Source organism: Sinohyriopsis cumingii, chromosome 5 (genome assembly GCF_028554795.1).
Source record: "Sinohyriopsis cumingii isolate HCF-2022 chromosome 5, ASM2855479v2, whole genome shotgun sequence".
NCBI classification, from domain to species: domain Eukaryota; kingdom Metazoa; phylum Mollusca; class Bivalvia; order Unionida; family Unionidae; genus Sinohyriopsis; species Sinohyriopsis cumingii.
Genome location: NC_142965.1, coordinates 107,025,784 through 107,048,405, shown reverse-complemented (window position 1 = coordinate 107,048,405; position 22,622 = coordinate 107,025,784). Strand labels below are relative to the sequence as shown.

The window sequence follows — 22,622 nt, the reverse complement described above, 5'->3', positions numbered from 1 at the left end:
TGCTTCTATTTTCTTTTTGTATAAAGGTATCAAGAAGACATGAAGGTAGATTGAAAACAGTTTCGTTTATACACTACATCAAAAATTATGAAGCGCTAACACGTCTTATTTCACCCGCATACCTAGCAGTGGACAGGATATGTTGGCCCTAAAAATTCTCCAATAAGCCCCATACAATTACAAATTGTGACGACGGTGAGCCCCTTGATCGTAGTGGGTCCCAGTAATTTTATCCTATTTATCCTACCCTGTCCGCGGCCCTGCCCGCATATTTATTAATATGAATTATTTTATATTTCGCATTTTTTAGGGTGTCATCGTCTCTTGTAGGATACTACAATGTGTGGTGCAGCTTCTTGATAGTTCTTTGCTCTGAAATGCAACTTGGTAGAGCAGTATATCTTGTGCCACATGAACTGCCCCATATCAGCACTTATTAGAATATGAGTAAGAACCAAGCCTACCTGACAAATAGGGGTACCGTGCATCCATTGTGAATGTAAATGAGATTATTATTCCAAATCAGGCACACACAAAGCGTACACTATAATAATTACTTCTGAGCAATCTGATTAAAATCAGATCTCCACTCTCCTAGGTGAAGATCTGACAGGGCTGATGGGTCGTGTTCTAGTGGCCGATGTTATTACCATAATCGCTAATTATATCAGTCAATTAGACGAAGCCTTATATCATCACGTTTGTGAGACTGAACTGGAACTATCTGAGTCACTTTAATATTTTTGAAAGCCGCATTTCCATTGGGTAATTCAAAGGTCACTAGAACTTGACCCTTAAGCGGTCGATGTTAGATCTTCACCTAGGTAAATTGAAATTTGATTGTAATCAGATTGATTTCTTAGAGTCCCAGGTTCCTATAAACATTTCACTGCCAAGTTCAAAGCCGCAGATCATTTAGGTCGGTCTGTCTCTTAGAAACAGACATGCTGCTTAGGATGTGAATTATATACGATAGCAAGGTAGATTGACTGCAACGTACATAATCTACCATTCAATGAAGAACAGCGAATATTTCACACACACACACACACACACACACACACACACACACACACACACATATATATATATATATATATATATATATATATATATATATATATATATATATATATATATATATATATATCCTCCGAGTTTATTGCCATTTTGTAGCTATCGATTGCACATTTAGTCATATGATTTGTGAATGTATGGAATACTTACAGTCAGGTGGTCCAGATGGCGTTGTTGTCGCTGGTGTAGTCGTCATAACAGCATCCATCTGTGTAAGTGTATCACTATACGCATGTGAGTTGACGTCCATGACTTTCAAGGATGAGACAATATCTTGTACCAATGTATCGATTCCATCCATTGTTTTGTTGAAAACTTCGAACCGCTCCATTACGTCCGTTACTAGTTCTGATCGGTTATACTGTGGGCCAGATCTATACAATTTCGGTTTCAAGTCATCTAATGTTTTATTATTAGCTGCATACTTCTTCAGGATGGCTTCAAGGGTCTTTTCCATAGCATTCACAGAGATTTCAATGTCTGTGAATTGTTTGTCTGGCTTGTCAATACCGAAGTCTTGAATTTTTCTCCTTATTTTAGAAACGATGCTTTTCACAGATTCGGTTTTCTGTTTAATGTCTTCAATCGCAGAATTTGACTTCGCATGGGAATCGCTAATATTCGAATACCTATTTTGTAACTTAGGAAGTGTATTGTTCACATAATCTCGTTTAGACTTTTCTTTTACCAGTTCTATCGTCATATTTGCCAGTTGATTCCCAATTTCTGCAAGGGGTTTGCTTATTGTCGTACTATTTTTCTCTGCTGCGGAGATTGACTTAATTACATTTTGAACACTTGTTTCAGCTGCAGCATGATCCTTGTTAAGTCTCAGTAAGGTTGTGTCAGCATCGTGAATATTTAGGGTCTGGTTTGAAATAGTAGTTTTCATCCGTTCAAACGTTTTGTTGACCCCGTCGAAAGTAGACCAAATACTGTACAGGGTCTTATTAACTTGATTGGTATTTAATCCAACAGCTTTTAACTTTTCTCGGATTTCTGCACCGCCTTTCTCAAGTACGGGGTCTTTCATGTCACCATACGTGTTGTCTAAGTCACTCAGTGTATTTGTCAGCCCCTTTAATTTGGTACTCAAATTAACAACATCTTTTTCCACTTTCTTAATCTTTCCTCCTGTCTCTGTACTGGAGTTTCCTAACGACTGTATTTTTTTCTCAGTCTCAGTAAACGTGTCCAATGTGATGTTGATTTTCTTTATGTTGCTGTCAATTTCCTGGACAGATTTATCCATACCTTTTACAGTCTGATCCATTGTTTTAAGCTCCTCGTCAAAAGTAGCAAGAATCTGATTGACATTGCTAAATCGTCTCTGAATTTCTTCTATAGACGCGTTTACATCGCTCAGTTGTTCGACAGAAGATTTCAATTCCGCGTATCTCAGTTTCATATCTGTGAAGTTTATGTGCATGCTGTCGGTTAAATTGTTCATATATTTCAGGTCTTTATCCATTAGCTCAGTTGACATATTGAGTGTTGAATAGTTCTTCAGCCGGTGCTTCACTTGCTGAAGCTTATCTTCGATTACTGCCAATTTGTTGTCCAGAGCTTGGATATGAATGCCAGTACTCTCGAAAGATTTATTAAGGTTCTTATAATGTTCTTTTGAAACTGGGAGCGAGTCGTTTATGTAATCTAACTTTTCTTGTTCTTTTATCAGTGTCTCATTGAGTAACGTCAACGATTTCTCTAGGTCCGAAAATGCAGACACAATACCAGGCTGCTCTGCTACAAGACGTTCCAGAGTTGTGTTGATATGGTACATAGTGTCTCGTAAGTTAGCCTCTCTCCCATCCACATCGCGTATTATATCTTTAAGTTTGTCCAAGCTGGTGGCATTTCCATGTAGTTTTTTAACGATAGACTCATAATCGCTTTCGGCGATGGAGAAAGATTTGAGTATGTTATCACTAACATCTTTTGAAGATTTTGTTGCATTTTGAACTCTCTTCATCTTCTCTTGAACGTTGTTTATCATACTTTGAAGGTAGGAGTTATTGATGTGTTGGTATTTTGAAAGCATTGCATCTATTAGACTCTTTGTTGCTTCTACCCTTGGCTGAAGAGAATCCACACCACCGGCCGCTGCTTTCAGATTCTCACTTACGTCTTCCATCTTTGATCCCAAAATATCCGTCTTGTTTACCATATCCATAAACGAACCAAGTGTGCTGTTTATATCATTTAAATACGAGTCTAGCAAACTAGTTCTATCCCCAATGGTAGAGGCGTTAGCTTGAATATTTTCAAGAGAAAATCTCGTTTCGTCAATGGTATTATTGAATATTCTATATCTATACTGAACTTCCGATATAGACCCGGCTCTGTCTTGCAGATAGGAAACATTCAGTGCATTAAAATTATCACTTGTGTTTTCAAATTGCACGAATAAGTTAGCGACCGTTGTATTCATGCTACGAATATGTTCCATTTCACTCGTTAAGTTAATATCTACAGAAGGCAGCTGATTCATCATCTCTGTCATTTTTTCCAGTCTGTCGTTTAGAGTATTCAGATCCTCCTCTGCGTCTCGTACGTATCTTTCTGTCCATGCGAGAGATTCATTCGTCTTCTCGTATTTTGTCATCATCTTCGGACGGTTTTCCTGAATATAATGGAGTTTATTCTGTTCATGGAAGAGGGTATCATTGAGATTGCTAAGCAGCTCGTCCAATTGAAGGACGTCATCCCACATCTCTGTTGTGTTTATGTGGACATCTTTTAGGCCAGATGCTACAGTTTGGACTTGTGATTCTATTGCAGTCTCTTCCATGTCGGCATTTCTTAAAAGCTTCTTAAGGTCTTCAGTAGTTGTAGTTGAATTGTACATCGTACGAGTTAAATTTTCATACCGTTTTAATGCATCTGTTTCAGTGTCTTCCAAAGTGTGCAGTCGATGGTTTGTTTCATTGAGAGATGCATTCAGAGAGATAAGGGAATCAAATATACTTGAAACAGTACCATTCTCAGCGAGTGAAGTGTGATTTAGATCTTGATATATTTCTTTCATTCTACGAATCGATTCATCAAGATGAACGGTATTATTGGCAATGTCTTGTAATAAAGTCTTGTTTTTCGTTATCGCGGTACTTAAATTATGGAGACTTATATTCAAAGTTTCCATTCTCTCCTGAAGAATTGATAGTTCAGTCAAATCTTTATCCAAGTCATCTAGCATGTCGCTGTGGGTAAACATGTTTGATGCCATAGAAGACAGAGTCTTATTCATGACACGAAGATCCTTCTTAAGTTTCGTCAATGTTTCGTTGAATTTGTAATACTTGTCTTGAATCTCGGTAAGTGTGCCATTTAAATCGGAAAGTAAAACCAAATCTGATTTGAGGCTATCATACGTATTTTTCATATCTTTGTATTCGGTAAGTAAGATGTTTGAAGTTCTGTCCATTTCATCCAATTCTAATGATACATTGGCCAAAGGAATTCCAATGGTTTTGAAGTCTTGCATGCGTTTCTTTGTTGCATTCAGCTGAGTTGATATATCTTCTAGCCGATTTATCACAGACGTTAGAGCGTTGTCAGTAGAATTAAGGAATGTACCAACTTGATGATAGCTTTCTACCATTTCTGGAAGAGTTATGTTTACCAAGCGCACCTTCTGCTGTTCATGCTTAAGTTTCTCCTCTAATTCAATGACAGAGACTTTCAGTATGTCCAGAGTCACATTCATGTTTGCAGCTTCTATATTTGTTATGTTCAAGGCTATACTAACGTCAGCCAGTGTACTGGATATGGCCAAGCCAGTATGGTTTACTTGAACTAGGGTTCCGCGCAATTGGTCTAGGTCAGATGTCATATCAAACAATGTAGAATTCATCTTTTCAAAGTCACTTGCTGCTTCGACAAAACTCTTCGCCTTATCTTTAACCTTCTCTGAAAATGTATACAATGTTTGCTCAATGTCTTTGATCTTCTGTTCCAATAATGGTTCATCCGTTCTTATTCCAGCTTCCCTTACATCTCGAAACGTGTCCTGTAGTTTTCTATAGGTATTGTTAAGAGAAGAAATATCTAGCATCAACTTTTCCAGCCATGATTCAGTTATGTTCTTATTTTCTTTCACATCAGCTATTTCTTCTTTCTGTCGCGTAATGTTTTGATTCAATATATCAAACTCATCCAATGTTCTGGTAATATGATCCATTGAATGGTGTACTTTTGAGATTGCAGCATTCAACTCCGAAAAGCTGTTTACCATATTATTTACAACATTGCTCGCATTATCTACGGCGTAACCGAGCTCCGTGTATATTTTCTGAAGTATTGATAAACTCATGTTTTCTCCAAATACTCTCGTTTCTGTGGCTGTTATATTCTCTTGTAACATTTCTAAAATCCAGCTCATATTTTTGTATTGTTCCTGTAGATTATTAAGTGTTTCATTCATTGTTGTAACATTATCTCTCATTTCAGATAACGAAATATTGATTGTTGGATATTGATTCAGCCTCGACTCTAATTCAGTGATGCGTCCGTCTAGGCGTGACAGAGATCTTGTTATAGCTTGGATGGAATTATTTGCTTTGGATAGATTTTCACTTTCACGCTGATGCTTTTCCTTTATAGACGGTAAAGCGTCTTCAGAATATGAAAACTTCTCTTGTTCTCGGTGTAATGTTTGATTCAGTTCAACCAGATCCTTGTCCATTGATGTTAAAGTTTTGTTCAGTGCGAATACATCCTCAGAAAGATCATCAAAAGATACATTCCAATATTTCAGTCTACTCTTTAGATGTACATACTCCATATCAACATGGTCCAACATGTCTCGCATCTGCTCACTTGTATTTACAGTTGTTCTGAATGTAGTAATGAGGTCATTGAAGGCCTTGTCGATGATTGCAATGGTCTGACTCAAATTCCTTGTCACATTATCTATATACTGAACTACGGTAGATATATTGCTAATTCTACTATCGAAGTAGGATGCGTTACCATCTAACATGATTTGACTGACGTTACTATATTTTTGTTTCATGCTTGATAAAGTCTGATTGTATTCATTCAACTTTATCTTTAATTTAGAAAGAGATTCTTCTTTTTTCTGAATGGACAAACGGAAATCATCAATGTCATCTTCCATGATGCCAAGATTTACAGATGTATTGTCGTATTTGTCAAGCAGTTTGTCAATATCACTCATTGTACTGTTAATGTCTACTACAGAGTCCTCAAAACCTGATATAATCTTTGTGGCTGAATTGAACATCCCATTTATTGTTGTTAAATGTCCAGTAAAATGCCTTATCCTCTCGGTGATCATGTCAATTGTGTTTGATTTGTTTATAAAGGTGCCGTTTTCTGTCCACAATGTTCCATTTATGGTTTCCATTTCTTTCATTGCATCCTGTAGTGATGTTTCAGCATCCTTCAAAACTGAACTAAAGGTATGTATTGTGGAATTCAATTCATCAAGCGATATATTAATTGAAGGCTTTCTCAGCAACGTTGCATCGATTGCTTCAAACCTGCTTTGAAGTTTTAACAGTGTATTCACCGCTGTTTGCAGGTCATTTTCTGAGTTCAGAATTGCGTTACTGAGATTACCATACCATGTTTTAACTGAAGGTATAGTCTGGTTGATGTAGTCGTCTTTCTCCGTTTCTATGTATACAGTTTGTAGATCCTGGACATATGTGTCCAATAGATTGACAGCATCAGTCATGTTTTCTATGTCTTTCTGAGTATACATTGCTTTCTCTGACAATTCTATCACACTATGGTTCGTCTGGTCTGATACTCTGGAAACGTTGCTGAGAATAATGCGCAGCTCGCTCAGGTCACTTATAATTCCGTTCATTTTTTCTGCTGATGATACAAAATGTCCATTTGTTTGGTTGAATGTTGCCTCAAGATCACTCACATTGGTATTAATTTTGTCTTTTAAATGTTTGAGTGCTGTCATCAATGTTTCTACATTTGATCTCTTCGCCTGAATTTCAGAGCTATTAACATATCGAAATCTGGATTTCATGTTATCGAAAACATCTTCTAACTGTTCAAACTTACTAATGGTAGGATTTGTTTGATTTCTAATTATTGATAAGATCTCACTTGTATCGTTCATCTTCTTTGTTAACTCACCTATCCTTTTAGTTTCAACGCTAAAGGTATCTAAGGACAAATCTATCTTTGAAATAGATTCTAGTATGTCTTTTAATGAATTATCTTTAGCGTCGATAGTGAACTGAAGTCTATCTGCTGTAGCAATAATGTTGTCCAGCGTCTTGTTTACTAAGGTGAACTTTTCAACAATCTCAGTTACAGTCTCATTTAGATTATGGATGTATTCACTTCCTTCAAGATAACTTTCATTGAGTTCTGTGTACTGTCCCTCAATATCATGAACCGATTCTGATAACAAAGAAAGTATTTCTTTACTGTTGGAAATCTCCTCTTCTTCCTTTGATAAAGAAATATTCATATTTGCAATTGTTCCCATCCTGTCGGCAAGATTGGTAAGTGCTGACTTTGCATCGTTTATTGTATCATTAAATCGTTTCTTCTTTGTAAAAGTATACACTAAAGACCTGTTAGCCTCTATAAAGTTTTCCCTCAGACCCGGGAGTGTATCGTCAACGTAATCCACCTTTTCACGTTGAATATACATGTCCCTTAGTTCTCTAAGTAGGTCCTTTACCTTAGAAGCAAGACTATTTGTTTCATTTACAAGATTTGATGCCGTCGTTAAATTCAACGAAAAGTCTATAAAGTTTCTTTTCAGTCCTAAAGTCTGATTAGTTGCATTCATTATGACACTCTTTAAGTAGGATATATCACTTATGGATCCATTCAATGTTTTATTTGTCGACTCAAATTTGCCATCAATTGCAAGAAGTCCGTCAAAAAGTGAGCCATTTCTCCCCTCTATTTCCGATTGTTTCAGTAATACTTCTTTGAGAGTATTTTCTATCTCCTTTCGCTTTTTGCTGATGCTAGTACTATTTACACGACTGTAATCACCAACAAGCTCTTGAAATTCAGAATGGAGGTCAACAATAGTATCCTGTAACATAGTAAACGATTGATTGAAATCTTTTTTGTCCTCTTTCATTTCCCCCAACTGTGTTCCTAATTCATCCAGATCGGACACAAGGTCTCCGTATTCATCCAAAGTTGTATTTGCATCTCTGATAATATCATCAATCTCTTTTATCCTTCTATCTGATTCATGCAGATACATTCTATCAGTACTGAATGATTTTAGAGCAGAGTCCAATGTTTTGTTCAGTCTTTCAAATGTATCAATGATATGGTCGATGGTTTCTTCGGGTCTGTGTTGGTAGTCCTCTCCCTGAAGAAAAGTTTCATTTAGTGTGTTATAAATGTTTCTAGCTTCCGTGAGCGATTCATTTACAGTTGCTAAAAACAGTTCCTCAGTTTTCAACAACTCACGGAGCTTTGTCACCGAGATATTTACCGCTGGATATGTTTCAAATCGTGTCACTAAGTCTTCAAGTGTAGTCTTTGTGTCACTTAGATTTTCTTCGATGTTTTCTTTGATATTAAGAGCCAACAGGTGTGAGTTATTTGCAGATTTATATTTTTCCCTTAGTTCCTGAATGTGTCTGCTTACGTAATCAAACTTTTCCTTGTCTTTAAAATGCCCATCTAACTGTTGAAGAAGGTCTCGCAAGTGTTTTATATCGTCAGGCACACTTTCCAAATTGTTCCTCCATTTTTCCGTAGACTTCTGCACAAATGTGTTGTTGTCCTGCAAGATGCTCGTCATTGTTGAAATATTTCGAAGGGTTTCCTCTAAATTATTAAGTTCGGTAAAGTTGTCATAGAATGATGTTTTCAACTCTTTCTCAAAATAGTCATAAGTGCCATTAAGCATGTTCGAAAGTGAATTAATGGTTTCTCCACTGATGTTCAAGATATTTTGAACCTTAGTTACAATGTTTTTAATATTCGTTTGTAAATCATTGATGCCGGTTGTATTCAGCATTTCATACTGCGAGTTCAAGTTATTAAAAGAGTTGTTTATCTGATAAAGTTCGTCTGCGAAGTTTGTTCTGTCATCACTTAATAACGTAAGATTTCTCTTTGTGACTTCTATATTTTTATCAAGTTCCGTAATGTCCTTTTCCAATTTCGTATAATTGTCAACAATATAATTTAATTTATTGATTGCAGAACCGGTTCGTGCCAAAATTAATGTATCTTTCCCAAGAGCAAGTTCCATCTGTCCAGCTGTTTCCTCTATGGATAACATAGTATAATTTATCTTCTTAAACTTATCTCGGACCTCATCAATCGTCTCGTTGTCAGTAAATGAATAGTAATTTCCTTTCAAAAAAGGATATTCCAGGCCATTAAATACTTTGCTAATTCCCTTATATAGCTCATTATCTAAATTCAGATCTGTGTGGGTATAATTGACAGACTCAGTTAAATTCGACAACGAAATATTAATGAATGGAAAGTCTTTTAATTTCTTAGTTAATAGCGATAAATCGTCAGTTACCCTCATATGTCTTCCTTGTACGTCGGCTATATATGCACTTAAGTTCGGAAATGTATTATTTATATCGTTATATTTCTCGACCAAATCTTGCAGATTGCTTATCACGAAATCCACTATTTCTTGTTTCTTGAACGTTTCGATTATTTTGGAAAGGTTTTCCAGTAGCTTTTGCATATCTAATGTAATTCGTTCCGTAACCGACGCATGACCATTTGCATTAAGTTTCCCCTTTACAATCAAGTCTTTCGTAATATTAATGAATCGGTCGGCCGTTTGCGTAACATTTTCCATCTCCTCTCGCGATGATATTATCCCCTGAATTAAATCTTCTCTATCGGATGTTCTTTCAGACAAATCGTGCAAGTTATGAATGGTCTCTCGAACAGCCCCGTGCGTTTGTTGTAAAGCTAAGGTAATATTCCGCAAAGACTTGTCGAACGGGATGGAAAGAGAATCAAAAACTGATTGGTTTATGCCACTAAATCTTTCATTTATATCCATGAAAGTAGCATTCAATTCTTTGCCCCTCTCGTGTAGTGTAGTTAGATTTTCGGACAATGGCGAGACAGATGATGTCAATTCTAGTAGCGATATCTGAAGATTTTCAATATCTTTCCGAGTTTTGTTATATGCAAATAAACTTGTGTTTAAGTGTCCAAACTCTTCTAAAACTGTGTCGGCAGAGTCCGATATGAGGTCCAGTTCTCTGTTCATTACACTCAAGTCTGAATTTATGTTGTTTAAAGTTTGATTTAGCCTCTGAAATCGATCTTTGATTTGTTCAAGCGATTCTTGATCGCTATAGGTTTCGCCATTTACATACAGAAGGCTGTCGTTTATGTTTTTCTGAACGTTCTCGACTTTCTGTAGCCATTTTGTAATATTGTCCAATTTTTCGGTCATTTTGAAAGCTTCTGATTCTTCTAACTTTAGGGAAACATTTAAATTTTTAATACTGAATATTCGATCATTCAAATTACTATGCAAATTTCGAAGCAATGCCACTTTTTCACTCACGTCCGTTAATTTCTGATGAATATCAAGCCTTGTGCGATTCAGAGATTGGGAATGTGTGAAGACATGAGGAAATGTTTTATTTACATAGTGCATTTTTTGGCGTTGTATGAAAAGTGTTTTATTAGTATTATGCACTGTGTCGTTAATACGTTCAATGTCTATGTCAGTAGTTGTGATTCGAAGGTTAACGTCTTCAATTTTTTTCAGAAGGCCCTCAATAGATTCATTTACTGGAAAGTATACCGAATCAACATCATCCAAAGTTGAATTGAAATTTTCCTCCTTATATGTTGACTTCCTCAAAATTCCGTCGCCTTTGGTAAAGTTTTTTTTGACATCTGTAAGTTCCGTGTATAACGTTTTCAATGTTTCATTTACATCAATAAGGGTACTGTTAACGTCCTTCATAGATTCATTTATAAATGTATTCACTCTTTCAACAATATCTTCAGTTACGTTTTGATATTCATCTTTGATATTCATCAAAGATTTGTGTAAGCTTTCAAGATGCTGCATAGCTGTACTGAGTTTGAAGATTGTGTCATCGTAGACCTTTTCAGCCTGTTGGACTCTTTCTCCTAAATGAGTCATCTTAATATCTGTGTAGTTATACCGATCGAGAGAAGCACTTAAATTGTAAACCCTTTCATTCAGGGCATGGATTCCGTTAATGGCTGATGACAAATTAAAATCCGAAAGATTCAAGGTTAAAACGAATCCGTCTAATGTTGTATTAACTGATGAATAGATCTCTTTCATCTCATCAAGGGTCATATTAGAATCATCTGTCTTATTAAAATTTCCTTGTAGTGACTCAAAATCTCCTATTGTCTGCGTTAGTCCAGTCTCTTCCACAACAAATGTTGCATTGTTATTAGCCAACAATTTGTGCATGTCCTTTGTTGACGCATTTACATTTGTAAAATCGTGTAGTTTTAACTGAAGCGCGTCTACATTGAAAGCAGTGTGGATATTCGTTAGCTTCGCATCATTTAGAGCCATCCTTGTCTTCGAAATAAAGTAATTCACAGCATCAAATTTATCTTTTAAAGATGGTAAGTTGTTGTTCTTATAATTGTATTTATTTTGTTTCACATTTAATGTATTGTTTGCTTTGTCCGTTTCCGTGGTTAGTGATATAACCATATTGGTAACGTTCAGAATATATTTCACAATATCATTCATTTTCGATTGCTGCTCATCAAACGAAATTGATGCATTTCCGACAGCCACCTCCATGTTGTTCAGAATAAACTCTCCGTTACTCAGATCCAAACTCGAGTTACTGAATACAGAGGTAGCACTGGAAAACCGGTCTCTTGTTTGGGAAAATGTAATATTGAGAGTCATTAGTTTTTGCAAAAGGTCTGCTATCGAAGTATCAGTAACCGCCAATTTTTCGTCAATATTTTTGTACATAGATGATGCATTAAAAGTCCCGTTTATGTCGTTGTATCTTCTGATATATTCTGTGGCATTTTTTAACGAATCTCGTTTATTTAGAAGATCGCTAACATTCTTAATAGATTCCTTCAGCATTTGCTGTAGAATTTCACCAGAATTGGATACGGTTTCCATATCTTTGCGTATGCGATGATTCGTCTTCAAAATATTCGTCAATGTGTCGAATTTGTCATGAATTCTCGTCATCGATTCGCCCATATCAGCGAGATTATGGTCATATCCGTCCACGTTAATCCCCACATTATTAAGTAGTGTACTACTTTTATTTATTTTTTCCTTCCAATCTGATAGCGAGTCGTTGATGCTGATAGGATTGAGATTTTTATCCCAAAGTAAGGCATTGACAGAATTAACGTCTTTCATGTCTCCATTCAAAATGATTCCCATGTCTAGTAAGGTCATATTATACACCCTCAAATCATTTATTATTTCGTTCAGCGATACGTTGACATTGCTGGCACTATCAAGCAAATTAAGAAGACTCGGAACCATGGTTTGGAGAGTTTCCAAACTTTGTGTCAGATTGTTCATTGTATGCATCGTTCTTTGCGACCTGTCACTGATATATTTATTTTGTTCTTGCATCGCAGGAATAGTTCCATTAAGATACATCAGTTTTTCTCCTGTTTCATTGATCTTTCTTTGGATTCTATCCACTTCATCCAAAACACTGTTTACAGGATCGGAGATGTTGTGTCCATAGAGCCCAATGTTGGATAATTTTACATTAATTCTATACCATTTTTGAAAGGTAGTTTCGTACGTTTCCTGGACATGCGACAAGAGATCTTTTGCACTGACGCCTTTATCATTCAAGTTTGATAACCAGTCCATTTTTATTTGAGCGTCTGTTTTCAGATCACTGATATCTGACTGAACATCTGACATCAGTTCACGTAGGTGTGGAAATGCATCTTCAAATTTTGTAAATTGAGTCGCAATTGCATCAAAATGTTTTTGCAAGTTCATCAGTGTTACGTTTACGTTCAAGATTGTTTCATTCGCGCTTGGTCCAGTGAAACTGACCTCATCTAGGTTTTCCGCCGTTTCAGTTACTGTTTGATTGGCATTAACCAGTGACTGGTAGAAGTTGGACATTTTGTCCATAAGGCTGTTAACGGCAGTCTTTACTAGCTTGAGGGAATCTTTCATTATACTGGACTTAGACTTTACAACGGAAAATGTTTCATTAGAAGTCTTTATCGTAGTAAGCATATTTGATAAGGAACCGTTAAGAGCGTCCATGTTATTGTCCAGGACGAGCAATGTCTTGTTACTTGAAATCATGACATTCTTGATACTGTCAAAGGTTTTATTGATGCTATCGATTTTTGTATCAATTTCGTCAAGATTGGAATCCATCGGTGATAGAGCTTCGTTTATATCATCCATGTTCAGTTTTGCCGTCTTTACAGCTCCATCCATATCTGCCAATGTTTTGTTCACATTTCGTACTGTCACATTCACTTTCTGTAAAGTTTCTTTGATTTCGTGCAGAGTTAAATTCATTTGATTAATAGTCTGATTAAGGGTTGTGAAAGTGTTATTTATCAGATCCAACGCCTCCTCTAAACCATGAAACACATCGAACAATTTTTCAGCCTGGTCATCCATCTGATCTAGTTTCTCATTGACATTAGTTAATCCATTTTCCATCTCAATCAGAGTCCCGTTCACGTGCAAAAGTTCGTTCAGCATGTAGAACACTGTCTCATCTTTCAAGTTGATGGTAATGGTCCCATTTGCATCGTAAAGTGTCCCGTTCAATCTTTCTAGAATATTAGTTATATTTTTCAACCATTTGAATGTTTGTCCCAAAGAATCATTCATGCCCACTATAGACGTGTTCATATTATCTACTGTATTGTTCATGTTTACTATGGAATCGTCGATATTAAATAATCTTTCAATTACCTCCAAGGATGTTCCAGTAAAGTTGGAGAATGTTTCGTTCATAGATTTTAATGCGGTACTGATGCCATGGAATTTTATATTTAACTTATCTGTTGTAGAGTTCATTTTACTCAGAGACTGTGCCATCCTTTGCAATCGCTCTTCCACACCGAAAAGTCTTTCATGTGATCTTTTAGCCGTGTCAAATATATTAAGCAGCGAAATATTGATCCCAGATAAGCTTCCGTTCACTTTATCGATCTTGATAGTCAAATCAGATATGTTTGAGTCCATGCTACCGACTGTTTTATTCATACTTTCCAATGTTTTGTTTGAATATAAAACCATATCGTTAATTTCCGCCAATGTCTTGTTCATGTCTTTTAAGGAACCTCTGACATCAACAAGAGTATCATTCATTCCGAACACAGAATCATTCATGTTGAATATGGTCCCGTTCATAATCTGGAAGGCCTTTTCCAAATTACGCAAAGTAGAATCCATGTTATCAATTGTGTCGTCCATATTAAATACAGAGTTATTCAAACCTTTGATGAATTTTTTGAAGTCAGCCAAAGTGGTATTAATGGACAAAAAATTTGTTTTTAGATTGACCAGAGATTCACTCATGTTCCTTAATGCCTCTATCAGTCGATCTATTGTCTGGTTTTTGACATTCAGAATGTCATTCAAATCCTTCAAAGTGCCATGCATATTATTCAGTTTGTCATTAAGGGAAAATATCTCATTATATATTTCATCTGCTGTGTCCTTCATCTTTTTTATTGTGTTGATAGTATCGAAATCAAGAGGTTTGTGTGCAGTGTCTATGAGCCAAGTGTCTATTGGTCTGGATTTCCAAAAACCTAAGCAGAAAGGCAGAAAGTGATATTAATGCACAAACGTTTGCAACACTCAACAAATCTGATTTGTGACAAAGCTTTGTCTAATTGATACTTAATATTAAATAAATTTTGCTTGGATGCTGATAACCGCCATGTGATTGCATTTTTGTACATCTTTAGTTTGTTACCTTGTTACCGCATTTTGTTCATTAACTGCATTTATACCAACTTCCTCTCGGGAAGTTATGAGACTTTATATGCAACGACCACTGTAAAAGAGGAGACTGAAGGTAGTGTATTAGTGGATTCTAACTACGAAAATGTCATATATTTCGTCGCACTGGTCATCGATCGAATGGAAACCAGCGCATAAAGATTCTCTTAATGATGCATTCCATAAACAATAGCAACACTACTATAGATATTTACATATGAAACAAACAAATAACGTCATATGATATCACAACATATAAATTTCAGTACAAGTTAGGCTTTCGCCTATACAGTGTTTCAGTCCTAGTTGTTTTCGTGACAAATAAAATGAGGATAACAAAAAATAAACAACTATAAAAAGAAGAAAAACTAGTGTGCAAAGTGTCTTAAAATCACATGATATATGAAACACGCACGTTAATTCCGCTGACAAATGCGAATAAGCAGTGGCAAAGATTAAGTGTAATAAGCGTTACTTACGATTACAACAGTATGTACAAATATTATATGTTAATTAGCACCATATGTTAAGCTGCCCACTGTGCGCTGGATAATACTTTGTGTACATGACGGGATGATAAACCAAAGGACTTGGTTTCCAAGGAAATGAGACTAAATCAGCTGAAAGAAGATTATATATATATATATATATATATATATATATATATATATATATATATATATATATATATATATATATATATATATATGTATATATATATATATATATATATATATATATATATATATATATATATATATATATATATATATATATATATATATATATATATATATATATATATATCTGTGTGTGTAATACCAGTTTTCAGGTTTAACTTCAAAGATTGATATTATATCAATTAGAAATATAAGCGAATACCCTGATTACAGCTGAAACATTATTTTATGAATGTATGGGTTGCTATTATGCGATAAAACAAAGTGAAGTAAGTTAAAGCGTCATTACATCAATGCATTAAAACAAGAAATCTAACTTGCTTTGGGCTTTAGGCCCTGGAATTAAAGGGTAGTTTATCGTCTTCAATTTAAGTTAATATATTTGACAATACATCTCAAGCGCTTCTATCACTTCCGTAGCAAGTAGTCAGGCGCATCATATTTTCCTTGTTCAGTCAGAGACACATAATTATTAGATAAATGTATCTGTTCACGGAATATAAAAGAAAACAAATGCATATTCAAATTTATCCAAAAGGTCTACACAACATGAGTTTTGCAAATCTTTAAATGTTTTGCTCATACTTGGAATTACACATACAAAATACTTACCATAATGAAGAGGACGGACATATCCGAATAGATGATGAGGCGATATGATTCCTTTCAATCGAAAGTTTAGGTACGTATACGACGTTTCTGGTGTAACAGGACTATGTGAAATCGGTTTGAATGTCGATACCATCCGTATATCACTCCCGCTCTTGTAGTTAGAATACATGCTGTCGGATGGTAGGTGTACTTTTTCGTTCGGATTGTCAAAAAGCTTCCGAGGGCTCTTAAACAAATACCTGTCTACGTTGCCAGTAACGGTACCATAACCAAACGTATTAATGTAAGTTGGATGAATTATATTTGTAGGTTTCTGCCATGGTTGCTGTATTGGATATCTATATTGATAATTCATCGTAGATCCAGACATCGGATATTGAAATGGTTGTGGGGAGGTTCTACCGTTAAATATCAGAAAAAGCCATCGTTGGTTAATCATAGGATGAACAGCGGCTTGGTAGACGGACATTGTGGGATTGTACCATCTTGAAATATTATAGAAGTCCAGGTTTGGAAACCCACTTATTGGTTGCTGTTGTGAGGGCGTATACATTTTATTAATATTCACTGTATCTGTTTGCGGCGATGGATGTGTAAGTCCAATTTTTGTTAATTTAAATGTGTCCCTGTTTCTGTTGCCTCTTGTAGGATATATTGGCTGCTCTTTGATGTAGATCATATTTGTATTTCCAGCTTTATTTACTGCCGCATGGAAGCCGGGAATTAATTTGTTTTGTAACCTAGGATCCATTCTTATCGTTATCATATTTTGTTGTACTGATGGATTAATGAATGTATTTGGCGAATTCTGACTGACAAGATTTGTGACTTTGACTGTTTCAAAACCACTTGCAATATCGCTTATGACTGCTTCTGAAGGTTGATTGTTCTGAGTTTGCAGTGGCGACTGATTATTCGGAAACATTATTCTTTTTCCGAGGGTTCCCAATTGCACTCCTGTTGATCCGATTGGAAATGCATTTGTGAAGAATACTTGGGACTTGACTGGTAACTTGGGTACAACAGGCTTAAGGACGTTCACGTTCTTTAGCCCTGGCTGCGATACGTTAATACTCCAGGATGGAATCACGTTTACCAGTTTTCTATTGACTTTTTCCTTTTCATTATCAAGCTGAAGTATTTTCTCAACATGCTTTTTCCACCCAGCAACAGGTACCAGAGTTCCGCTTTTTCTAACGCTCTGAATCTCAAATGCATTTAGTGTCATTTCAAAATGATTTGGAGCGCCAACTGTTCCCGGCTTAACTCCAAGTTGTGGACTCAGTCCTCCATCGCTGGTTTTAGTTAAATTAACAATATCTTCTTTTGCTTCTATCATTCTAACTCTAGGTGTTGAGGTATCTGTGCTAGTGGAAGCCTGGTTTATATTTACTGAACGATTTGTAATTTCTGCAATTGTTTTGTCAATAGGTGAATTTACAATCAGTTCATTGGTTTTGATAACTTCAACCTTTGGTAGCAACAAACTTGCGTTCGTCAGAAGACCAATTGGTGTCATAAATATATTCCACAATGGTAATCTACTAGAACTAGTGATACGTCTAAAATCCTGCAGATCCTGGATATCAGGGGTTTGGATTTCTCGCAATGCTGGTGTACCCTCAGTAACATTTCCTTCTTCAATAGTTGTCACTCTTGGGCGGGCAGTTTGACCTAGAGTAATTGTTCCCTGAATTGGATTGCCATGTGGCACTGGTAGTTCCGGAAATGAATGTTTAACAGGTGATTCTATCACTGAAGTCAACGAGACAAGAACTTGTAAGCTTGCATCTGAAGCATCAGAATTGGAAGGCAAATATTTGGTCCGAAAAGGGGTTATTTCTGTTTCGACAAATCCTTGTAGGTGTAGCTGATTTGCAAACACGTTCGACGAGGTACTTGAAAATATGTGTTTCGGTGTTGCGTATGATACTATGCTGTTGATTGATGAACGTATTGATTCCTTCCATAAAAATGTCGTTTTGGTTGTATATAATGAAGATAATTGTATTTCCATGTTGCTTGCTCTCGAGGTCAAAATGGTCATCGTGGTCGACACCGGAGATAAAGGCGTTGATGCTGGTGCATTGCTGCTTGTTGCAATAAAAGTGGGATAGACAGTTTCTGCGTCTATTGAAATTATTGGTGACATCACTGTTTCGGTAAGTTTTGTTTGGCTTACTTCAGTTGTTGATAAGGCTAACGAAGGTGTCAATGTAAAATTAATCCCTTCATCATGCATTGTGGCTCCAAAAATCAAGAAAATATCAGATTTTAATTTCAGTATCTTCTTATTATTTGCTGACTCCGTTTCATTCACTTCCTTTTGGGAACTAGAATCAGGAACAGAAAAAGTCCTTGAAATTCTATCTGACCGCGCTTGCTTTTCTCCATCTGGAATAAACTCTCTCATTTCAACCGATGTGATTTGTTGGAATTTTGACGTCCTCGAAGAATAAATATTGTTAACAGATTCATAAGTTTTGTCATTCGATGGGAACAAGTCTGCAGTGTTTGCATGTAAACGATGCATGGATGGTAGTATTGTTGATATGATTGAGTCTTGGTTGACACTGTCGGATTGTCTGACATGAACTGATGGCATTTGAATGGGTTTACTGTTAATGACATCTTCATCTTCTATAAAGTCCTTTAACTGAACATCTGAAAACAGTCCTAGAGTTTTGGAACTACGTGGCATAACCTCGAAACCTTTCGCAGTGCTATATTTCATTGTCGTATTATTCCTGTCTACGTACAAATAAGTTCCTGAAACGTGCTTTTGGATACTCAGTGCAGCAGATGATGGTCTGATATGAATCATGCCTTCGGGTGACAAACTAGTATGCATTATGATATTTGATATGGATTTTGTATTACCAGACTCGTACTTAATGTCATTTGAGCCTTTGACTGTTATGTTAGATATGTTCCGAATAAGCGGAATTGTAATATTTTTAAAATTAATATTTTCCGATCTCGAGGAATGTGACAGGTTTATGCTGTTTAAGAAGGAAAACGTTGGACTGAGAGATGGCTGTATTTCTATCATGCCTCCAACAACAGGAGATGCCATGGTTAAATCTGAGAAAGTTGCAGAAGCGAAGAGTTGTTCACTTGCCTGATTCTTGGCATCTAATATCGGATTGTCTCCGATAGATGATCTCAAAGAGACTACTGTAGAAATTAATATAGGTAAATTAGAAATCGTGGGGTTTTGTGTTAAAATTAACTCTTGTAATGAATTTCGTATCAAGTCTGGCTTCAGACGAAACGCCGACCTAGTATTCTCTGCGTTGTTATCTGTGGTAGTTAGACTTATAGTCGAGTACAGCGGCAATGTCGGCATTATCGGAAAAATAAAGTTACTGCTTCGGATTGTCTCATTGTGGACTATTCTCGGTATAAACTCGTGGCGGATGTCAAGTTGCTTTTGAAGAAGCCACGGCTTTCCACTGACAGCCGTATGAAAAGCATCAGAATGTGAGAATAAAAACGAGATATCGCCCGCATGATCCCTTTGACTGTTTGGCAATATATTTACAAAGCTTGTTTGTGTTAGTAAAGGCACAGGTGATACATCGGGTGTAATTTTGTTCATTAGTATTATGCTGTGCTGAATTGTATTATCGAAAAATAAAGCTGTGCTTGGTTTTATATGAGCGCTGGTGAGATACAGAGAAGCAGTGCTGGATAAAGTGTATGAAGAGTCAATTATGTGATCTGTTAGAACATTGCTCTGTTTTACAGATTCGTCGTTAGTATATAGTGATATTGGTACATCAATACTGAATGAGGTGGACTTACTGTCGTCTGAAAATGGAAAAAGGAAAGGAAATATCAATGCTGTATCAAACATGCAAATAATTTCTTTTCTTTAATATACAAGCTTCAAGGAATAAAATCTCACATATGTACGAATCTCAGATGAAACTATAGTCCGATAATACAAACCCGTTTGTTTGTACCGTCCTACCGATTGAAATAATGGAAACCTTTAATGTGATAAAAAGTGCAAGGAACTTAGTCAATTCATTCATTGATTTACAGTTTCTAACCTGACTCTTGAGTAGATTGGCCCTAACACCGCCATCTTATGCGCGTTTCATGCTTAACGGAAGTTTTCAGTGCAATAGACGGGCTTGCTCGGATAAATTTCCAGTTTCTGGACAGGTCCATTTTCAGAAAAGGGGTGTGTCACGATTACAGATGTATAAACATAAGTCGTCTGCTTCCGATATTTATAATGTCGAATTAAGCAAAGGAAAATGACAACTACGCTTTTCATGTGGATTTAGCAAGCGGTTTAATTTCTATGTTTATGTATGCAGAGGGATATAATTCCAAACTCTTAACGTTATGTAATCTACGCAATTATTCAGCATTTGCCGAACAGGATGAACTACGTCATTATGTTGTCTGATGGAAACAAAAACTAGCCTATAGCGTACGCAATATGGCGCCGTGTTAGTATGGAAAGTCCAATAAGGATGAACTGGTGCAGGGGATGCGAGCATTAGTGCCATTCTGATCACAGTCAGGTTAGAAATTATAAATCAATGATTCAATTGACTTAGTTCTGTGCACTTTTTATCATATTAAACATTCTCATTTTTAAAATCGGTAGGGGCTACAAACAAACGGCGATGTATAGTCGGACTATACACCTTCTACGTAAGTATGTGTTTACGTATCTCTCAATATAACGTCCAGTATACTGTGAAATAAATAATGCAATCAAATTTGATGGAAAGCGGAACAAAAGGTTATGTATAACATCGTCAATTTAAGTGTGAATATATTGTTATCTGTACTCAAACGTATATTTTACTAAGGATTAAGAGGATTACCGCCATTTAACAATGAGGAGAATGTCGAAATGTAGAGTAGCTTCATAGGCTATACGTACCGATTGGAAACGTTGGCCGTGGGATTTTATCTGGCATTGGCAGTTTTTCAGTATCTACCGTTAAGCTCCGAAGGTACACCAAAAACTTTCGAATGACAAGGTATAGTTTTTTATCCGCAGTGTGCCTTCCGGATCTTAACATGATGATCTCTTTAATTCTTTCGGGGTTCTTCGTTGCCTTGTTCTCCTCGAAATCGAGTGTTATATGTACACCAAGACCGAAAGGATCATCTGATGACCTGGTGTTGAATAATAATAATAATAACAATAATAGTTGTTGGTGTTGTTGAAGTTGTTGTTGTGTTATTATTATTATTATTATTATTATTATTATTAAGTTCTGAGGTTAATAAGTCTGGTTCCGAATAAATCAGCTAATTTTATTTGTAGTCCTGAATAATAGACATTGAAACCATAAATGCAATTTATTTGTACAAATCTTACTTAGGTGTCTAACACACTCACATGTAATCATACGCTATACAGGCACACATATACACACATACACACATTACATAAAGTTGCATTATATATATATATATATATATATATATATATATATATATATATATATATATATATATATATATATATATGTGTGTGTGTGTGTGTGTGTGTGTGTGTGTTTAGGAGATGGGAAAGTGGTAGGGTTAACCCAGTTAGGCATCTCAATTTCTTTGTGCAGTGGCATAATCAGAAAGATGTCATTTGTGTAGCGCGTTCTTAAAATAATAGAGTGATGGTTTATGTTTAAAATCATTATAAAATATATTCCACAACACTGATGCAGAGTACGTATTTTTGTACAGAGTCGTTTTGAATTTAGTCAGATATGGAGTAGAGTACGAAACTAACTGAAGAGTGTGTTACAGGATATTGGAAACCGGACGTAGAGATCACTGATACACTGGGGAGACATGTTACGATAGTGACTCCATTTTCAGTCTAATTATTAGGATTAGCAGTACAGAATGTCCCCCATATGTTACAGCCATAATGAAACGAAAGTAATATATATCAATTCGTCAACATTTTACTATAGATTCTAGAATATACGAAGACGGTCTGTTTAATTAGGCTGTTCTGGAGTGTAGTGCAGAACACAGGTGTTTCTTCTGAATTTTTCCATGATAAATGCCTGCCAGTGATTAGATCTAAATGATTTTGATTTGCGATGGTATTTAAACAAATACATTGATATTAATGTTCTTGTAAACGAAAGAAAAAGAGATGCATGGGTGTATTATGTTAAAATTTTCCAGTGAAAATAACCAGCCAACTAATTTTTCTGTATGTGTCTCTTACCTCAACGATCGAAGTTTGCATCCAAGATAATATGATCCCATTTCGCTGCTTAGGTAGTATATATCCATCTAAAAAAGCAAAAATTCAATATTTATACATA

The 22,622-nt window shown here is 35.9% G+C and overlaps 1 protein-coding gene across 1 annotated transcript in view; it reads right to left on the bottom strand.

The window, feature by feature from the left end:
* The window catches only part of LOC149799945 (uncharacterized), a 44,746-nt gene that overhangs the window by 5,040 nt on the left and 17,084 nt on the right, over positions 1 to 22,622 (bottom strand). Inside the window, exons 4-8 of the mRNA XM_089958319.1 lie at positions 22,523 to 22,590; positions 21,218 to 21,456; positions 16,309 to 20,121; positions 15,556 to 15,636; positions 1,228 to 14,850 (exon numbers count right to left, since the gene is read on the bottom strand). Of these exons, the coding sequence (XP_089814445.1) occupies positions 1,228 to 14,850; positions 15,556 to 15,636; positions 16,309 to 20,121; positions 21,218 to 21,456; positions 22,523 to 22,590 (17,824 nt within the window). The remainder of the gene's footprint in view (positions 1 to 1,227; positions 14,851 to 15,555; positions 15,637 to 16,308; positions 20,122 to 21,217; positions 21,457 to 22,522; positions 22,591 to 22,622) is intronic.